Source organism: Notolabrus celidotus, chromosome 15 (assembly GCF_009762535.1).
Source record: "Notolabrus celidotus isolate fNotCel1 chromosome 15, fNotCel1.pri, whole genome shotgun sequence".
Classification (NCBI taxonomy): domain Eukaryota; kingdom Metazoa; phylum Chordata; class Actinopteri; order Labriformes; family Labridae; genus Notolabrus; species Notolabrus celidotus.
In genome coordinates this window covers 31027921-31047585 of record NC_048286.1, presented here as the reverse complement: position 1 = coordinate 31047585, position 19665 = coordinate 31027921, and the positions used below count along the sequence as shown (strand labels likewise).

Genomic DNA, 19665 nt, shown 5'->3' with positions numbered 1-19665 from the left:
GGTCTTATCGTTCAAAGGCTTGACTTGACTGCACTTGCTTCTTTCACTATACATGCCCATTGTTTTGTTCTTTTAGGTTGTGAACATACTCTGGCTTGGTTGGTTTGTTCTGGAAGTAACCCCCAATAGCGCCGTGCACTGTGCAGCAGATACGTTCTCATTCTAAACAATGCTCATGTTGCCCGTGCACAGCACACGTTAATCTGCACAGGAGAGATCGACCTGGACAGGAAGTCAGGCACGAGGATTGCATTCAACATCTGCTCAATTTCAAAATAAAACACCATAGCAGGATTCCTGACTGTTTAAAAGATCATATAGATCAGAAATACTCATCCATTATGGATGTAAGCTACAAACGGCCACAGATCAGTGATCCATGTTGACTATAACAGGACTTTAAGATGATAATGGTAACAGGACATCAAAGTAGTCCTGTTACCGAATTAGTAGCAGAATTATATATTTTTTTAAAGTTATATTTTGGGGCTTTTTGCCTTTATTGCATAGGATAGTTGAAGAGAGACAGGAAATGTGGGGAGTAGAGAGCAGGAGAAGACATGCAGGAAATGGTCGTGGCCAGGAATCGAACCGGCGACCCCTGCAACGAGGACTGTAGCCTCTGTATGTGGGGTGCTTTGACCACTAGGGCACCAGTGCCTTTGGTTGTAATGCAAACAACGCAATGCAACTTATCCTGTATACATTTTGGGTAAGGCTCTGCATTATTGACTAGTTATCACTGTTGTTGATAATAGTGATCTGTAATTAGAGATACATAACTCTTGGCTCAAAATAAACCAATATCAAGATAAATTAACTCCTTTAGTGTCATTAAAGGTTCATTATTTATTCCTTCAATGCCTGAGAATGTTTGGACTACATATATAAAACAAGCTCTGAAAAAACCTCTGCATCGGGCATATCCAAGTCCAGGTTCAGATAGTGGTCTAGGGATGCAGCAATGCTCGGACGGCAGGAACCAAGATGGAGGAGGTTGCCGTGATGACAGGATCCGCAGCGAGTCGTGTTGTCGGTGGCGCAGGAGACACAGGAGGTGGAGGAGGTGCCCACAATGCAGGGAATGGCCCCCTGGCAGGTGGGCTGCTCCATGGGGCAGATGCAGCTCTTTGCCTCTTCTGAGAAGTCGCCCAACACGCCGTGATCGTTACAGTAGAGCAGAGACTGGGCTCTACTCAACCAAAACCCCACAGACCTGCAGAGAGGGGAGACAAAACACAACAATGCTGTCACATACACAGGACTGATCATCACACACCAGCACATATCACTGTATGTAGAAACAGCCGTAGCATCCAAGAACGAGTGAGAACGACCACTTGCAAATCTTGAAAGATGCATGTATATGAAGCAGGAGAGTTCAAATCTCAGTCAGCCTGTATGTATAAGAAGGAGGAGGATATGTGCTTGTGTGTGTGTGTTTTCTTTATAGAGTGTGTAGATGCAACTAAAGCGGTACAAAGCAGGATTTCCCTGTAACTGATGGCAGGTTTCAGTGAAACCAGGTGAGTTACTATAATATGCAATTCTTCAGAAACTCTAAGGTTAAGTTATCATTTAAAAACAGGTTGAAGGTATGCCCATTACCAGGCCTGCCGTCCATCTGTTGGACTGCATAATATAATAATTATCATAGTGTTATATACCTACATAGGCTGCTTTATTCAATCACATGATCATTTTTTATTTGACAATTTAAATTGAAGTTATTGAAAGCATTTTATTTACAAAGTGTTAAAAAGAACAATTTACCTTATCTAATTCAGAGTTTCCACTTTTTGATTATTTTCAAATAGAACTGATTTATTCATAAGAACAAGATTCAATCTTCAGAAGCTGTTCCCTTTAAAACTAGTCTTGTAAAGAGGGGTCTGTCTTGTGATCAGGGTCGTCTCATATTCAGGTCAATACAGTGAATAAGAGTATATATTTCAATGATAGCAAATATTATACTGCACAAAATAATCAAATATGATAGAAAATGTATTCAAATAAACTTTTTTAATGCAACAACTTGTGTATTTGTCTTGAATATAATGTATACGGTATAAACTGACTATCTATTAAGTCTCTTTGTGAAACTCACTTTTATAGACTTGCTTTTATGTGATGTCGTCTTCTTACTGCCTTTATTATCATTTTACTTTCTATCCCCAATTGTTTTACTCTCCTAATATCTCATTTACTGCCTTTATAGCTTTTATTCATCTTGATTTATTTATTTATTTTACTGCTTTTATCTGCATATCCTTAAATGCTTCATTTATATTGATCGTCTTATCTCTGTTTTCCTTTTATTTCTCCTTATTATGAATACTTTATTCCTTTTTACTGCTTTTATCCCCATTTTATTCTTTCTTTCCTATTATACTTTAAATTGTCTTATTTTCTTGGTCTCAATTCTTATCATTGGGTTCTTGGGTTGCCTGTGTTGAATCATTGTTTGTAGTGATGTGTTGGTCGCGAACGATCCGGCTCTATTTTTGTTTTTTTTCCTCGTCTTTTTCTGTGAAAGCCTCACGTGATTGGTCAAGACATGGTGGCGTCTTGACCAATCACGTGTCTACATTGAGCAGAACGGGGAGGGGAGGGGTCAGAGACACAGACAGCACAGTGAGCAGCAACAGGAGGGAGACGAGAGGGAGAACGTGCGCGACAGAGAGAACGCACTGGAAAGGTGAGAAAACGAGTGACTGCAGAAAACACAGAAAACTTTAGACACATTTAAAAGACATAGACCGTTCAACGGCAGAGGGAAGACTGTGCAAGGTGAAAGTGTCATTAATCAGGGTCCACAAAAAACCTGCAAAGGCACATTAGAAGTGTGTGTGAAGGTTCTCAGTCATCCAGGTCATGGACATTAGAACTGTTTACCCATCAGTGCAATAAGTGCAGAATAAAGACAGTGAAGGTAACCTGCTGTTAATGAAGGTGTTTAAAAGTTTATAAATAATGTACAGACATCAGAGATTGGACCTTTTTGTTTAATTGTGATGGCTCTTGTTTTTGTACTTTATAATTTAATTTCTGTAGAACTCTGCTCCATGTTGAGTATATAAATAAAGCCTTTTAAATGATGCACATTTCATATAATGTATGTTTTTTTACATTAGTAATTCATTTTATATATAATTTTACATTATTTTAGGTCATACAGTCATTCAAACAAGAAAAAATCTGAGGAGCCACTTGGGAGCCGAAAGAGCCGGCTCTTTGTAGTGAGCCGATCCAAAAGAGCCGGAATTCCCATCACTAATTGTTTGGGTCTTTTGTGTTTGTTTTAAAGTCTGTCTGCTGTAGATTACTCTTTGTAAGCGCTTTGTGAACCGAGGATTTTAAAAGGTTTAAAAGGTAAAGGTATCATTATGACGTCGAGCTTGTCATCATCATGAGAAAAAGTTAAACTTGTCAAAAATCCTAAACTCTTTAAGGAAGTGCTAAATTATGGTAAAAGTGGCACCAAACCTTTACTTATTTGGCCATGCCCAACTCATCCATCCAGAGTCTTACTTTACAACTTAATGCATGAAGGTATGGCTAGTGACCATTGGGATACAATGAGTCCACTTTACAGGGTTCATTAATTTACAAGTAGGCTATGTAATTCTGACTGTACTGATAAAAAAACATAATCAGTATTGGGTGATTTTGGACACAGCCCATGTTCCATTTTGCCAAGACTTTGTTTCCATACTTATTTGAACCTTTGCCCATGTTTAGAAAGAATATCTAATATTTTAACCATCTATACTTCCTCTTTCAGTCCCTATTTAATCTAAACTGAAGAGATTTAGAAAAAAAATCATTCCTAAATTGGCATGACATGAAATTAGCATAGAGACTTAACCTCTTTTGCAGCATGTTGTAACCATGTTTTATTCTGCTGTTAAGTTGAGCAGTTTAAGATGGAGTCAGATGGGGATCTGATTGTGTCACAATGCAGCCTGAAGCGGCTACTAAAGGATCTGCAGCTTCTGGCACTTTCAAGTTAGCTTCATCACTCCCTTCCCGTGGTTGCTGCTTGGGATTCGACACCTTTTGGGCAAAAAGGGTGGCTGTCTGGTACAACGGCAGAGATGAAGAGGCTGACATACATAAATTACCATCCACTCATCGTGCTGTAGCAGTAGAAACAAGTTCAGACCGAAAATTGGCTCTGCAGAGATTCTATCCCCAGGCTAAGTTCAGGAAATCACACACAACATTGCCCAAATGCTCTAGCAATTCCTCCCCCTCAGGCCTATGTAAATAGACAAAAATGGATGATGATAAAACAAATGGATTTGTGCAGAAATAAATAGGGAGCTTTTTGCAGCTGAGCAGCCTCTGATGACTTCTTGTAGCTGGTACGAAGTGGTTTAAGACTCTGAGTGACGGGTAAGACGAAGATAGGGGGAGAGAGCAAGGCTATTTAAAGGTGAGTGAGGGAGAAGGTGAAGGCAGGGAGGGGGGGTGAAGTCCTGGGTACTGGGGAGAGGACTGTCAGGGAAATTTAAAGTCCTCTGTAAACAAGTGCTGAGCTGTCAGACCGGGAGAAGACTTGATTACAGCATGCTACTAGACCACGTACCTCAGCTCCACGAAGGCCGCCAGCACCAGTGAGTACACCTCTCATCTCACTCCTTACTTTTTTTTGACCTCTTTGTCTGCAGACTGTCATCACATCACTTCTGACCGTTATATCTACACTCCTGCTATGTTTCTTTTTCACTGTATTTTCTCTCTCCGGCTCTGCACATCCCTCTGACTGAGCCCTCCCTCTTCCTAAAAAGCTATTTCTCTCTGGCACAGCAACAAAACTGCCACATTATGACAGCTGAATGAAGCTTGTGAGGGTATTTTGCTCAGCAGTTAACCACAGGTGTAGAATTCACTCAGCCAAAGGGAGTAAGTTAACCTGTCAAATTATGATGGTGGTTTTAACAACAGTGCTTTGGTGTTACTGCGGTAGCAGAAAGTAAGTGATAATCGGTAGGTGTGTTCCCAAACACCTGCCCATTTGTGCAATAACTGAAAAAGGGTTTGTAGACACAGGTCCACCAAAGAGCCCCGTGTGGGATGTGGTGGCTGTATAGTTTGAGCGGCAGCATGTTACAAGCATCAGGGCCAAGCATGGCTGACGTTACTACAGGTAACTCTGGCAGAACAGCCCTGTCTTACAACTGTAGCATGGACTGCAGACCATTAACAGGAGACGGGGCTTTCACAGGATCCGTACAGAGCTCCCGTGACTCCAGAGTGAAAGTGAATGGAGGAGGGAGGCCCATCCTCTCACACTCTCCACAACAGACCTCAGGCGCCTGACTGGCTGGGGTCCCTGAGTCTGAGTGGCTGGCTCATGGACCCCAAACAGGTGGCAAGGATTCTCTCCCACACCAGCCAGCAAAGCAAAGTGAAACAGCTCATGCATGAGGCTGGATCAACCCTGGCTGTCACTGCATGCTCTGAACCTGGGCGATGCATACATCAGTGAGGCCCATCCTCAGCTGGCTCTTACATTCCACATTTCTCCCAGGAGAACCCTGTCCTGCCATACAGACTCTCATAATGTGCTCTGTTTGCCTGTGTCCTTGAGTCTGAGGAAGGCTCTACTATGGGGAACTACTATACATTTTCTACACATGGTCAGCTACAATAGGGGGGCTGTACCTCAGCACGGTAGCAGAGCTAATTGCTGTCCAGTATCTCTTCACAGCACCGGGCAAAGGAGGCCAACACTACCTTCTCTGATTTGGTCAGGGCTGTAACTAAGCGCATTAGGAGAGGTTCAGGTTCCCTTTCCAACCCACAGGGCAAAGGATGTCAATACCACTCTTACCAACTCGATCGACGACAGTGGAAGGCTGCAGCTAAGCACAGAGATGTGACGTGCTGTTTTAATGGTCATACAGCTGGTAGTCCTGTTGGGTGACAGTCTGCCTTCAAAACAACCTTCAAAGAAGACCCAGCAATCCTAACAGGGGGCCTGAAAACCAAGTCTCCTCCTATCAGCCGGTTAGAGGATTACACTCTGCAGCCTCCTGCCTGTGCTCACATATCTGCTACTGTGAAGGAATCAATAAATCACTGAGTCCATGCACATCTGGGCATTAAGTACCCATGCATGGGTCACTTAGTGGAGTGTCTTAATGGCACATGCTCTTTAGCTGCCCTGTAGGGGGTCAGTCACCATACATATGGAATATGTAACAGAGTGGAGAGCGGTCTCAGTATGATAGAAACAGTTTAAATACTTGACCCATGTCAGAAGGCAAAGAGAGGAGTGGTAGACAGAGACAGATATCTCTGTTACACTCTGACTTTGCCTCGTCTACTTCTCTTTTTTCTACTGTAGACAAAGCGTTCATATCGTGCTGCGGATCACCAATACATGGATCCTTCCCACAGAGAGGCCATAAAGAAAGACTGGAGATGGCTGGGTGTATGTGAGGGCAGTATCTGTGTCATGTGTCAAGATGGAGGCCTGTGTCGCGTGTCAGTCCTTCTCTCTATCACCAGAGCAGGTGACAAAACCACCACAGGGAGTTTATCAGCTGCTCATAAAAAAGCACTCACTGACACACAAATCACACCTTAAAGTGAAAGGCCTTTTTAACTCATGATATCAGAGAGATACTGGAGCCAGCATGAGAATGTGATCTTGGGTTGAATAAATTCACATCATTAAGATCAAACCAGTGATGTGCTTCTTATCCATTGATTTAAGTTGAAAGCTAATCAGGAAGTGGAACTTTGAAAAGGGGTGAATATAACTTTTCTAGGATCCGGACCTGAGCTCTGTCCGGGCAGACAAAGCTGGGTTTTCTGCTGTGCACAAATAAGGCAGTTTAAAAGCTTACAGCTGTAATGAATCAGTACTACGCAGCAGCCAAAACTCTTAGTGATGACGAATTATGCTCCTCTCATTTGTGTACAGCGTCTGTCAGTGTGTCTCAGTGGGTTACCTCTCTCTGGGCAGACTGATGCGAGGTTGTTTGGGGCAGCGTTTGCTCAGGGTGAACAGTTTCCTGATGATCTTCTGGGCTTTCCCCTGGACCAGGGCCGTGCTGGACTCCAACTGGGCGTAGCGCTTCTGGAGAGACATGTCGGCCGACCAGAACTTTGCAATCATGGACACGTTCAAGAACCGGTCAGTGGGTAAGCGCTTCAGGAAGGCTTTGAATTCATCTGCAGGGAATCCAAGAGAGAAAAGGAGGGGAGAGAGAGAGAAAAGAGAACACAATTAGATGGACTCTGGTGAAATCAACACCAACAAAACATTTTTTAAACACCGCAAAACCTTAACTGCATCGTAACCTATTTCCTCCCCAGTGGCAAGCTTCCATAATAACTGAGGAGCCGCGGGGGCTTTGTCATTAAAACACAAAAAGTTGTTTCATTCTAATGAATTGTTATTACAAAGTAAACACCTGTGCTTCAATCTGTGGCTATGCTCATTCACCTCTCCATTAGTGGCTCATTTTGTTCGCAGCAGTATCATTTCAGCTCTCATTTAGAATCAGTTATCTGATGATTGACAGCACACCATCACATCCAGGTGGCCATTTTCATGAATGAAATCATGTCTGTCCTTAAAAGGCTGATCAACATCTATATTCAGCAGCTGAACAAACCAATAAAAACATCCGGTCAAATGCTGAGAGCTGCTGCTGATGATCTCTGCGGTGCTCCCCTCTGAAATGCAAATCACCAAAAAAACAGTTCTGGATGTGATTCTGAGCAAACTCTGCAGCTGCTGCAGCAAGTTTTTGTCAAACTGGACATCGCAGAAGAAAACATCAACGTCTGGTGTCAGTTGTAAGAACATAACACGACCTCTGCATGGCAACTCCAGCAGCATGACAGTCAAAACCGCTACAACAGCTGAGTGAGTTTATTTGTAATGTCATCAACACAGACATTATTTTATCATCTCCTCCCCTGCAGATTGTTGAGTGTGTACCTGTGGGTGTGTGTCTCTACTGATTAGGTGCTGATTCAAGGTGCTGCCTCTGATTGGCCAGTTGAAACAGTGGCTTGGAGAAAGAGGATCATCAGTGGTTTGAATCTCACCTGCTGAAGCCTTCCTACCCTTTCTCTAGCCACTTACAAGAAACCAGCAACTCTGTGTCTAATTGAACTCAAGATTTGAGTAAACTGAGTGGACCTGTATCAGCTTGTAGTTATTTTGTGAGTAGAACAGTGTAAATATAGCACATTCAGCAGGGTAAGAGTAAGCAGCCTTTCTCTTTTGTCCCCCTGTCTCCTGTTCTGTGTTTGGAGCTCAGGTTAGCTACTTGTTGTTTTTGTTTCCTGTCAGAGAAAATTAGGGTTAACTTGATTTACTGATAACTCATCTTTGAAGTTCATTATAAATCCATAAAGTCCAAACTAACCAGAATATTGTCACAGAAGTCACTTCCTCTTCAATCGTTTAACGGCACTTTCTCAACGGGGTGTTATTGCAGTGTTGCCTCTCATGCCTCATTGACTCCAAACAGCTGAAAATAGCTGCTTTTAACTCTTATTAATAATCAAACAGCAATGCAAAGATGTCTGAAGAATGACAAACTATTCTGAGTAGATGATAACTGGAGCGTGTATCCTTAATCTACAGCTAGTGTAAGACTGTCACAGTGACACTGAGTGTTGAAGTAGTAATGGTACAGATGAAATTAAGATAGGGGGAGTACAAATCGAAGTAGTTACACATTTCTAAGAGAGAAGTCCACAAGCACACAGAGGGGAAATCAAAGCGTTAGCTAACTTGACAAGTCGCACATCCAAACTTGACAGGGTGATGAGGCAGAGAGACCCCTCAGAAGAGTATGGAAACATCAGTTAAATGATTGTTTTGTTCACTTTTGGAAATGCACTTGGTGAATAATAAAACTGGACTTTAAACGTTACACTCAAGCAATACAAATATGTGGCTCGCCCTATCGGCTCATGAGGCCCTGAGTTAAAATTCCCAGGATCTTCTCTGTGATGGTACCATCAGTGTGAACACTACACACTGTGTTGCCTTGTACCCTTCCACATTTTCATTTCCTGCCCATCCCAAAATAAAGACAAGGATCCAAATGGTGCAATTAAATCAAACCGCCATTATTTCAAAAATGTGTGTGTGTGCGTTTGTAATTCCCAACACTAAACTATTGGACACAGTTGGAGTAAATTACAGTGAGAAAAATGTCAGCACAGAAGACACAGCTTGTTCCTCTGTGTTGGGAGCTCTCCGGTTCTGAGGTCTTTGTACTTCCATTATGAACCAACGGCCAAATATTATGCCAGTATGATGCCTCCGGGAAAACTGAACCTATTATTTCTTTTTTTTCCCCCTCTCAAATCCAGCTAAGTGAGACCTTCTTGGATTGGTCTGGGTCTGCTGGAGATTCGTATTCCCATGTGCTGTTGTTGGCAGGGAGACAGCGAGGGAATCTGCAGCCAAGCCGACCTGAGCTGAGCCCAACTGATGAAACCCGAGCCTATTACAGTGCTCAGTGATCCCAGATGACACGACGCTCTGTCTCTCTTTTCGTGTCCCTCTCTCTCCGTTAGTCTGCCTGGATCCATCGGAGTGATCTTCCCCTGGACTGGCGAGTTCGACATGTCTCTCTCTCTCTCTCTCTCTCTCTCTCTCTCTCTCTCTCTCTCTCTCTCTCTCTCTCAATTTGTTTGGCAACATTAACTTTTTTTCCCACCATAGTCGAGGTGAATACTTGATGTTGATTGGCTGCAGGGTGTCAATTAGTTCCAAACGTTGGGCACCATAAACAGCTCTATTGAATCTGTCCGTGTACTGTTAATAATAGATGTGCTGGCAACATATCCGCCTGTTTCTAAATTAAGTAACCATAGCAACAGGGGCTCAGTTGGAGCCTGTTTTTTTTTTTAAATGTATGCAACTTTCTAACAAGCGATTTCTGATTAGACGATTGTTGGACCTTGGCTTTTCTTTTTACCTATACAGTGAGACTTCTTCAGTGATGGGGATGCAGCTGCAGGGAAAAACAGCTTAAAAGTAAAAAGAGGAAAACTTTTATAATTTGCAACCAAATGCCTTAGTGCCCCTCAACAACACTCAATGGCACATAAACCACACAAAGTATGAACAAAAGCATCCTCCTGTAATTAGACTTTAAATCTAGCTGGCAAACCTTTAGCTTAGAGTGTCAGGTTGTATCTACAATCCTTCACCAACCCTTTGGAGTGGAAATGATTACAGGGAATTCTTCAAACCATCAGGTTTATCAAGGCCTCCAAGACTGCCACAATCTAGAATTTATGGAGCAGTCAGTTCAAGCCTCCTCGCCTTAATAATGCACACCTCAGCAGACGTTTTTAGTTCTGTGAGCTGGGCCCATTCTTCAACTGGTCCATGTGAGTTCTGGTGTCATGGCACTGTCTGTGTTCTTTACTAAGGATTAAAATCTCTACTTGGTGTACAATCACTTGTTCCATGGGCAAAAATGTTGAGGACTCATAAACTGAGAATACACTGAGGCTCTTAATAGCCCCATTAAGCTATCTGCTCTGTCCTGAGGTCAGATTCACAAAAAGCATACTGTACTGATGATATTGAAAGGCAGACATGCTGTAAAGGTTGCCCTGCTTTCTGCCATTTGCTCTTGTTTTGTGTCAGATTGTGTAGAGGAGCTAATCAGAATCTCCACTTCCTGCTGCACAGAGCTGTGCTGTGCACTCTGATCTTCATGGAGCTCAAATCTGTCCAAATGTAGAGGTATTAGATATATAGATGTTGAGTTTTTTCATGCCTGATTGAACAATTCTTTAAGAAAGTATTGACAGCATTAACTTTTGCAATGAATCATGAATTTAGACGTAACTGAAGTTTGCGTCCAAACACTAAAGTATACATGTGACATAATGTAGATGTTCTAATTATATCTGCAGTCTGATCACAGATGCATTGTTGCTGGGTGTTTGTTACATTACCGTTGAGAAAAGAAAGTATCTTTTCCATTTTTCTTATTTGTGTGTCAGAACGACGAATAGAAAACCATCAAGCGTGTGTTTTGGTGCAGTAGTGAGTAAGGCCTGGCCCCTAAAAACACAGAGATCTTTTACTCCTCCTGATGGCGCTGTCAGGACATGACTGTGTGACTGCTCAACCTTGGAGGATGACTTGAGACCTGAAACCTGTCGGGTCAATATTACATTTCTAGCATCTTGGATTTTTCACCAATGAGAGCATGGAATGAAAAACACAGAGATTTTAACATATAGGGCCTGATCTACTAAGATCCCAAATAACGAGCGCTAATTTGCGTGTGCAAATAATAATTTTGCACGTGCTATTTCTGGGCGTGTTGCGGGTGATCTACTAAGACTGCGTGCGCAAATGATAACGAGTGCAAAAGTGGTGTGGACCGCCCTATTTTACGAGGATTTTGCGTGTGCTATCGGCTGTCCCCATGGAGAGTTTGAGAGAGCAGAGTGGTCTTAAGCGATAAATGAAGTTTGAAGCCATGGAGTTGGAGGTCTTTGTGGAGGAGGGAAATAAAAACATCGGTGAACTCCAGCAGAGACATCTCAGCGTTAGAAACGCGATTTGGAAGGCCATCTGTGAAAAGGTGAATGATGTGAGAAAAAACAGAAGATCTGCCGATGAAATAAACGCATCTACTCTACTCCAAAACGCAATCAGTGTTTTGATGGAGTTTAGAGAGCGATTCGATGAGGCTTAGTCTGCCAGTTTTGCTCAAGAAAAGTTAGGCGTCACTTGGATGAAGACAGTCGCCTCACTGTCCCAGGGAGCAACTTTCGGGCGAACGTTTTCAATGCCTGATATCATCATCCAGCAACTGTCCCAAATATTCACCAGCTTAAATGGAACTGAGAACATATTTGAGTCAATTCATCCCAACACACTGCTGCAAGCACAAGATGAGGAGTTACGCAGAGCTGCCTGGCGCAGCTCAGTGAGCACTCATTCTCCAAGTTAAAACTAACTAAAAAATCCTTGATGAGCACGATGGGACAAAATAGACTGAGTGGACATGTCATGTTATCTATTGAGAATGACAGATCAAAGAAAATGGATATACAGCGCATCGTGGACAAGTCCGTGGAGCTTAAGGCTCGTCCACACAGTGGTGAGTAGGCCGAGTACTTCATATTGATTTTTTGTTTGTATGTGAACATGTGGGCCGCTGTGCCAATTATACTAAACTTTATATCTGTTGATACAGTGACCTACTGTGCCCTTATTATATGAGCAAGTTAAAGTGGGTGTCAGAATGATGCGGTCGCTATCCGTGGTGCTGAACTGCTTTGAATTTGTGTTGTTTTATTATTATTATTATTATTTAGTTCTGTTGGTTTGATTGACTAAAACTGTAGTAATGCTTGTAAGCCCAGCTTTTGAGGGCATGTTGTAAAGCGATGGTATGATGAGCGTTACAGTGACCGCAGCCATGTGTGCGTAACTCTGTGCCAGTTTGCACCTGCCTTTCAAACGTGCTAAATATAGACGCAAATACAGCGCGCGCTATCTGCCTCAGGTTTGATAGATCACATTGCGTGTGCTAATTGATTACATTTGCATCTCCTCCTCCCAGTATTTTGCGCGTTCTGATGATCTACATGTGTTCTGCATATTCATGAAGGCAAACAGGCTAATTGATTTGCGAGTGCTATTTTGCTCATTTGACAGACGCAATCCCATTTGCTCCCGGTTAGTACGTCAGCTTTGCGCGCGCTATCAAGTTTGCACGTGTTTTTAAACACGCAAACCTTGAGTAGATCGGGCCCATAGTGTTTAAGAATATGAAAACTGTGTTGCTATTTAACATTGTCAGCTAGTGACCCCTAGTGACCCCAAAGAGGAGCTGTAAAGGCTAAACACCAAACCATCATGTGACGAGCTAAACCAGCTCTGTCCATGAAAACACTCATATTTATGTTCACTGTTATGCATTTCTGTGAATTGTTGTGTGAAAGATTTGACTATGATGAAAGATGGCACATGACACCATCTGAAATAATTCATCAATAGAGTAGGCTCATTAAAACATGCCATGTGATGTGCGTTTCAAAGCTCCAGCAGTTTGTTGCCTCAGCAGCGACGAGAAGAGAATCTCTCTCAACAAGTCAGATCAATCCCTCCTCACGTCCTCCTTCACTTTGTCCTGCATCTTTCTTCATCTCCTCTTTTTTCTCCATTGGTGATTAACTCACACACAGTGTCACACACACATTTACTCCAACACCCCCCTTAGCATTCTGCAGTGCTATAGCCTCTCCCTCACTCTCTCCTCACACTCTCTCAGTAAGAACCATTAGCGCTGCCATCACGCTAGAGAAATTTGTCTGTCTGTTTTCCTCCCTTTTCCTGACATTTATGACTCCATGTCCGGAATTTATGGACAATTTGGCTCACTCAAAATCTATCAGATAAAGAGGCCGGGGGGGTTGTTTTCCATAATGGGTGACCGCGCGGCCCCCAAATCTCCGTCTCTGTGCCGACTTAGTGATTCACGACATCATCAAGCAGAGACGACAGCCAAGTGACTGGCTGGCTGAAGCCTGTTCATTTAACTCTCTACAAGGACAAGGGATATTAAAAAGTCAGAGCAGGATTTGCAGAAGTCAAACTGCCAGGCAGTGTAGTGGAAAGTGAAGTCCATCAAACTCCGAGAGTTCACTGCTTTTTGGTTTCGGCCTATAGTTGGAAGTGGGGCTGCAGGAAATACAGAGTCTTGTGCAGTTGCAATGTAATCCCACTTTTGAAAAGAAAGCCATGATACTTTATAGAGACATTCATGAACCCTGGGAGATTCATCCTAAAGACTCTGATGATCCTTTAAAACAACATTTCATCAGATCAAGAGGTCGCAAGTTTATGCCTTGTGCTAACTGTGATCATACGCTATCACCCAAATAAACAAGCTCTCTTCAAGATGTGCCTGATTCCTTCATGGATTGTAACTGTGCAGTGGTTTATATTTGAACTCTTCCCTTGTGATTGCATTAAGGCTAAGAATGGTGCAAAATCAGGCAGGACTGTGGGAGTGGCAGATTTGACTGACAGGTATAGGAGTGTTGTAGCTGCAAGCAGAAAGATTGGGGCCTCTAGTGGAAGCTAGTTGGTGCTTTTTGAATCAGGTGACTGCCACCTTTGGGCTTCATGATGCCTCTTCAGGAACTAAGAAGGTGTCAGTGAGTCCAAGTCATGGTTTCACATATTCAAAAGTCAGCAAACAAGACTCCACACACCACCCATAGGCCACACAGCTCCTGATTTGAGCGACATGTCTGGGGACTGTGTTCTTATTAACTCGACTGCTACATTCAGCTACTCGAGGTTTGACTGTTTCTATTAAGATGAGGGGTTAGCCAGGTCAACCTCAGCTCTGCTTAGATTTCTCAGAGGGACAACTACCAAATACATTCTGTGTCATGTACTGCACATAGCCCCTCTGTCTCCAGTGAGTGGCACTTTTACTGTAAAGCAAATCACCAGCAATGCGGCTGAATACAACTGTATGCTTTTGCTGGATTTGCTGGATTTCATTGGGTTAAATGGGTTGAAAGGATGAAAAGGAACACACAATCAGATTTGCCTGCAAAATGTGACGTGAAAATACGTTTTCCTGCTTTCTCCTGGACACCAATAATATCTCAGTGCAGAAATGTATGATAGCATCTTGGGAATTTATAAGTGGGGTCAAAATGAAACACAAAGCTCCCCTGCTGATGTGTGTCCATCTTTGCCTTTGTTTTGATTACGTTCAAAATCAGGCTGCACAAAGCATCCCTTGGCTGTTAGTCCAAAAACCCTGTCTTCTACCCTGAACAGAGAATATGTGGTGTAACTGAGAGAGGGATGGTTACATCATCTCTCTATAACTTCAAGATCCTGCTCATCACCTATAAAGCCCTCCACATACCTGACCAACCTCCTTAAACGTCACTCCCCATCTCACCACCTCAGATCATCAGATGCCAATCTCCTGTCCCACATCACCAAGACCAAGCAGCACATCGCTGCCATCGCTGCCCCAACTCTCTGGAACTCTCCCTCCTCAAACATCCAGAACTCTGACTCTACACTCATTTAAAATCAACTTAAAACCTATACCTCCTCATAAAAGCCCACAACACGTGACCCTGACTCCCCCATCTCTGTTTTTTTGTATATTATTTATTTAATTTTTTTAACCTAATGTAAAGCGTCTTTGAGTAGTTACAAAAGGGCTATGTAATTATCATTATTATTATTATTATTATTATTATTATTATTATTATTATTATTATTATTATTATTATCATTAATATTAATATTATTATTATTATTATTATTATTATTATTATTATTATTATTAATGCTATTATTTTTTATAATAATAATAATATTGCTGTTATTATTATCATTGTTATTACTATTATTTTTATAATTATTCGTATTATTTTTTATTCTTATTATTGTTATTGTTGTTAAATAAATTCATAAAAAAGATCTTGTGCTTCTCGTGTTTTTTAATTTTTCATGCAGCTCATTAGTTTTTTGACTCTAATGACAAAGTGAGCTTTAATCTCAGAGACAGCAGCGTGACAAGAGCTCATACTGCACTGACACTCATCTGAGTATTTCTTGTTTGAGTAACGCTCAGCTTCTTCATCTGAGATAAAATGAATCCTGTTTGAAGTGTATGTTTCCAGCTTTGCCTAATGTTTATATTTCAGAATTAATCTCATTTAATTGATTCTCAAGGTTAGTATCTGATCATGTTCTCTCTCTTTCTGACACTCCTGTAGTCACTATGCATTAAACAAAATGTTCAATTAAACATCATTTCCTTGTGCACTTTGGCCTTCATCTCCGTGTTCATGCTCTGAATGACGAAAACATTGTGTCAAAGACACGCACATGAATCAGTTCTAACCCTTGCATGCACTCTGTCACAGAGCCTCCGTCACAGCTCAAATCAGAATTGATGGGTTTACATCTGCCTGTCATATGAAGCAGTGAACACCAGCGTTTCAAACACCTCCTTTTCTCCTTCCTTACATGCTTTTCTTTCTGTGCAGCGTCCCGTCTGTCAGTTACATGTACGGGAAGATCCTCTCATTAAATCCCTCGTGATTTCTCGCAACAACAACTTCAATAATCATCCTCCCTCCTCGGTGCCTTTAATTCCTTTGCAAACATGACAGACAATAAGGTTGGAGTTGGGATGTCTGCAGGCGAATGCAGCGTCGCTCTGACTCTTTTTTTCTTTCTTTTTCTGCGCTGACACCGGCTGGGAGAGACGGAGCGGAAAACAGAGGGTCCAGAGCTGTCGAGTGAGCTGCTATCTTCATCACTTCAAAGTGTCTGTGGCACATTAAAGGCGTCATCCATCACACGGCAACGACACTGCTCGCACAATAGTTAGCACAGAGGATTTTATATGGCAGTTTCTATAGATACTCGCTATTAAAAACTACACTTGAAGTACTTTTTGAAGTTAGATCCATCATTGCTGGGAGGATTTATTGATCTGTTAGAACAGTGGCTCAACATTTTCAAAACACCAGCGCACCCATCGCATAAATCCTTCAAATTAAGTGATAATTTAACATAAATAGTGATGACACTACAGCCCTTAAACACTGCTGGGAGTCCACAGGGATTATAATAGTAGAATGTGATGAGCAGGGAAGAAGTGTAACCTCAGGGCACCTCAGTCTGAATTTGGATGTTCGTGGACCAAATTGGGATTCCCTGCATGCAGAGAAAAGTGTCACCTAAGGTAATCTACAAAGAGGTATAAGGTGCATTTCGACCAAGAGTTCTGGGGTCTTTCAGCCCCCAGAACTACTTTACCCTGAACTAAAAGGTTCCTGTGCCCCCAGTGTTTTGACCGCCTATTTTTTGCAGGGAATAATTTACTACAGAGTGTCTTTAATTCAAAACAAGTCTATAATATCAGTATTTCAAAATAATAAAAGCTTTGTTAATTTGGTGCTGCACACAAATCTGACACCAGTTTTAAGACCAAAGGAAGTCCCCAGGTAGTTAAAGTCATCACGAGAGTGAGTGAATCACATTTAAGGTGCATTTCAACCAAGAGTTCCAGGGTCTTTCAGCCCCCAGAACTACTTTACCCTGAACTAAAAGGTTCCTGTGCTACCATTGTTGTCTGCGTTTCGACCGCAGGGCCGAAGCACCGGGTAGATTGTACAAATCAGTCCAGTGATGTATGGAGGAAATAAAAAGTAAATGCACTACACCACCAGACCAGTAGAGGGCAGTAAAACAAAGACGAATGCCATTCTTCGCAGATGACACCATAGAAGAAGATGGACTGGCAGGTATCACAACAGTTAGCCTGTTAGCATGGAAGAGACTCAGCTGGCGCTGTTTTAGATGGTGCTATATTTCATCACAGATGGATTCACTGAATCAACACGTGAGAGGAGATAAGCACGAGTAGATGTTTCAACACGGCTTTAAAACCCTGTTTAACTCAAAAAGCCGTGGCAGAAATAGGCAGGTGTTTTGGTTTAAACAGCAACCCTGTTAACTGGAGACTCTCAGCCGGATGCATCCCTCATAAACGTCTTCAGACGATCATGAAATATCCGATGAGGATATTGAATCTTAAATCTCCATCTGTGTGTCAACAGCTGTGTAAACTCCACAAACACTGTAACATTCAGCTGAAGGTCTCCAGTTTGCAGGGTCACTTTTAAAACTGTAACACCGGGAAAGATGCATTTGCGGTGGGCTGAGAGAAGACTACTGTTACAAGCTGCTAAATCAAGAGAAAGAAATTTTTTTTTTTTTGAAAAATTAAAATTTTGAAGAAAAAAAATTGAAAAAATTTTTTTTTTGGGGGGGCAAAAACAAAATGAAAAAATTATTTGGCAAAAAAGTTGACCCGGAGAATCACAGCTTCTTCTTTTGAAAAGTACACACACGTACAAAAAAGATAGAACAAATAAAAACTAATGAAAGAAAGAGAAATCAAGAGAATCACAGATGTGTGTGATGTTATTGTGGACGGAGGGTGGAATAAAAACACTGAGGTTAATCTACCAATCAGACACGTTCAGCATTGCAGGCCTTGCCCCCCAAAAGCCCCGGGGCTTTTTGAAAAGTACTACCAACCTAGCAGGGGCTTTTTCGGTGGGAGATTATCTACCCCTGAACCATATTACCCAATAGGAGCAGGTGAGAAATGCCTTCTTTTAAGCCAATCACAGCTGGTTAATCCCACACAATCCCAAACCCCACCAATCAGGAAGAAACTTTCCCTTTTTGCCAATCACCTTGAGTCTCAAAAAACCTGCCCCCACCTACCCTCCTTGTCCCTCTCCTCTCCTTCCTCACTAACACGGACTCTTTGAGATGAGCCTACCCCCTCCCACTGGAGTCCTGATACCAGCATCTGAATTACTAGTTCCATTGGTCAAAACGCACATAGTTCAGGGGTAAAGTCCCTAGTTCTGGGGTAATGTCCCCCCCTGTCAAAAAACGCCTATAGTGTCCCTTATCTGCTCCCGTAAATCCTGTCAAAAAGCGATCCAGTGGTAAAGCTTTAAAAAAAAGAAAGTGTTTTTTTCATCTCTTGGTGTGGGTGATTCATAATGATACACTTTAATTACATTTGCGTCTTAATAAAGTAAGCTTTTTGTTTTCAGATTAGCCCATAATCCCCTTAAGACTCACAGCTTTTTCTGACACATCTTCCATAATTAGCAGAAATCCTTCAAGAGGACATGAGTGCTGTCTGTACTTGACACGAGCTGAACTCTCAAATTCAGAAGCAACTGTACACTGAACTACATATTCCTCACACTTTAATTAGAGCTGCATTTATCTCTGCAGACGGATGTAGGCTGCATTTTAAACTGGGCGTTATTTAGGACTGACACAGATGAGATGCACGGCAGGATATGCGCACACTTACACAGATGTAGTAGCTCCTGTAATACAGGAAGTGACCTTTGTTGGAACTTAGTGAATACTGAATCTCCTTCATCTTTGTTTGTATGAATAAAACCCACATTTGGATTTTCATTGCATTTCTAATCCGAGCAGTTACAGCGTGCAAACTTTCTAGCCTCTCCAACAGCGCTGCCTCTGACACTGACCTGACTGACTCCTTTTCACTCATAGATCAAGTGCTGACCTGAATTTCAGCATCATATTTTTAGAGCAACATGCTCCAAATGGAAAAAATACCGTTGGTGCATTAATGGATGTTGACAGAGCCGTTGGAGGGAGGAAGGCTGTGGGAGGAAAAGTTCATGTATTTAATAGCACAGCACACGCAGGAAGGATAGCCAACTCGCCTGCAGTGATGTTGAGACATATATCACATTGTGTATCCTCTATTTTAGTCAGTCATTTCATTTCACTAAAAAAAATGTGTTTGCATTAAATATTTAAGAGAAGAACATATTTTAGGTCATGGAATAAACCTGTAAACTATTCATGTATTTATGAAGCGTTTTTCTTCATCCTCCCTGTGACTGACAAACAGAAAAGAGTCTTTGCACTCCACTGAAGGTTTCACTGCAACGTGTCTGATCAAGTCCTTTTTTTTAGTTTGCTCTTCATGCTTTGACAAACACTTCACTCAGCTGCTCATTGCTGGATGGAGGAAAGTTTTTTAAACGTGTATAAGTAACATTACATTCAAATTAGGG

At 42.0% G+C, this 19665-nt stretch overlaps 1 protein-coding gene across 1 annotated transcript in view; it reads right to left on the bottom strand.

Moving 5' to 3' along the window:
* brinp2 (bone morphogenetic protein/retinoic acid inducible neural-specific 2) overlaps nucleotides 1-19665 on the bottom strand; it is a 330627-nt gene that overhangs the window by 4511 nt on the left and 306451 nt on the right. The window contains exons 7-8 of the mRNA XM_034702125.1: nucleotides 6966-7188; nucleotides 910-1216 (exon numbers count right to left, since the gene is read on the bottom strand). Coding sequence (XP_034558016.1) covers nucleotides 910-1216; nucleotides 6966-7188 — 530 coding nt within the window. The remainder of the gene's footprint in view (nucleotides 1-909; nucleotides 1217-6965; nucleotides 7189-19665) is intronic.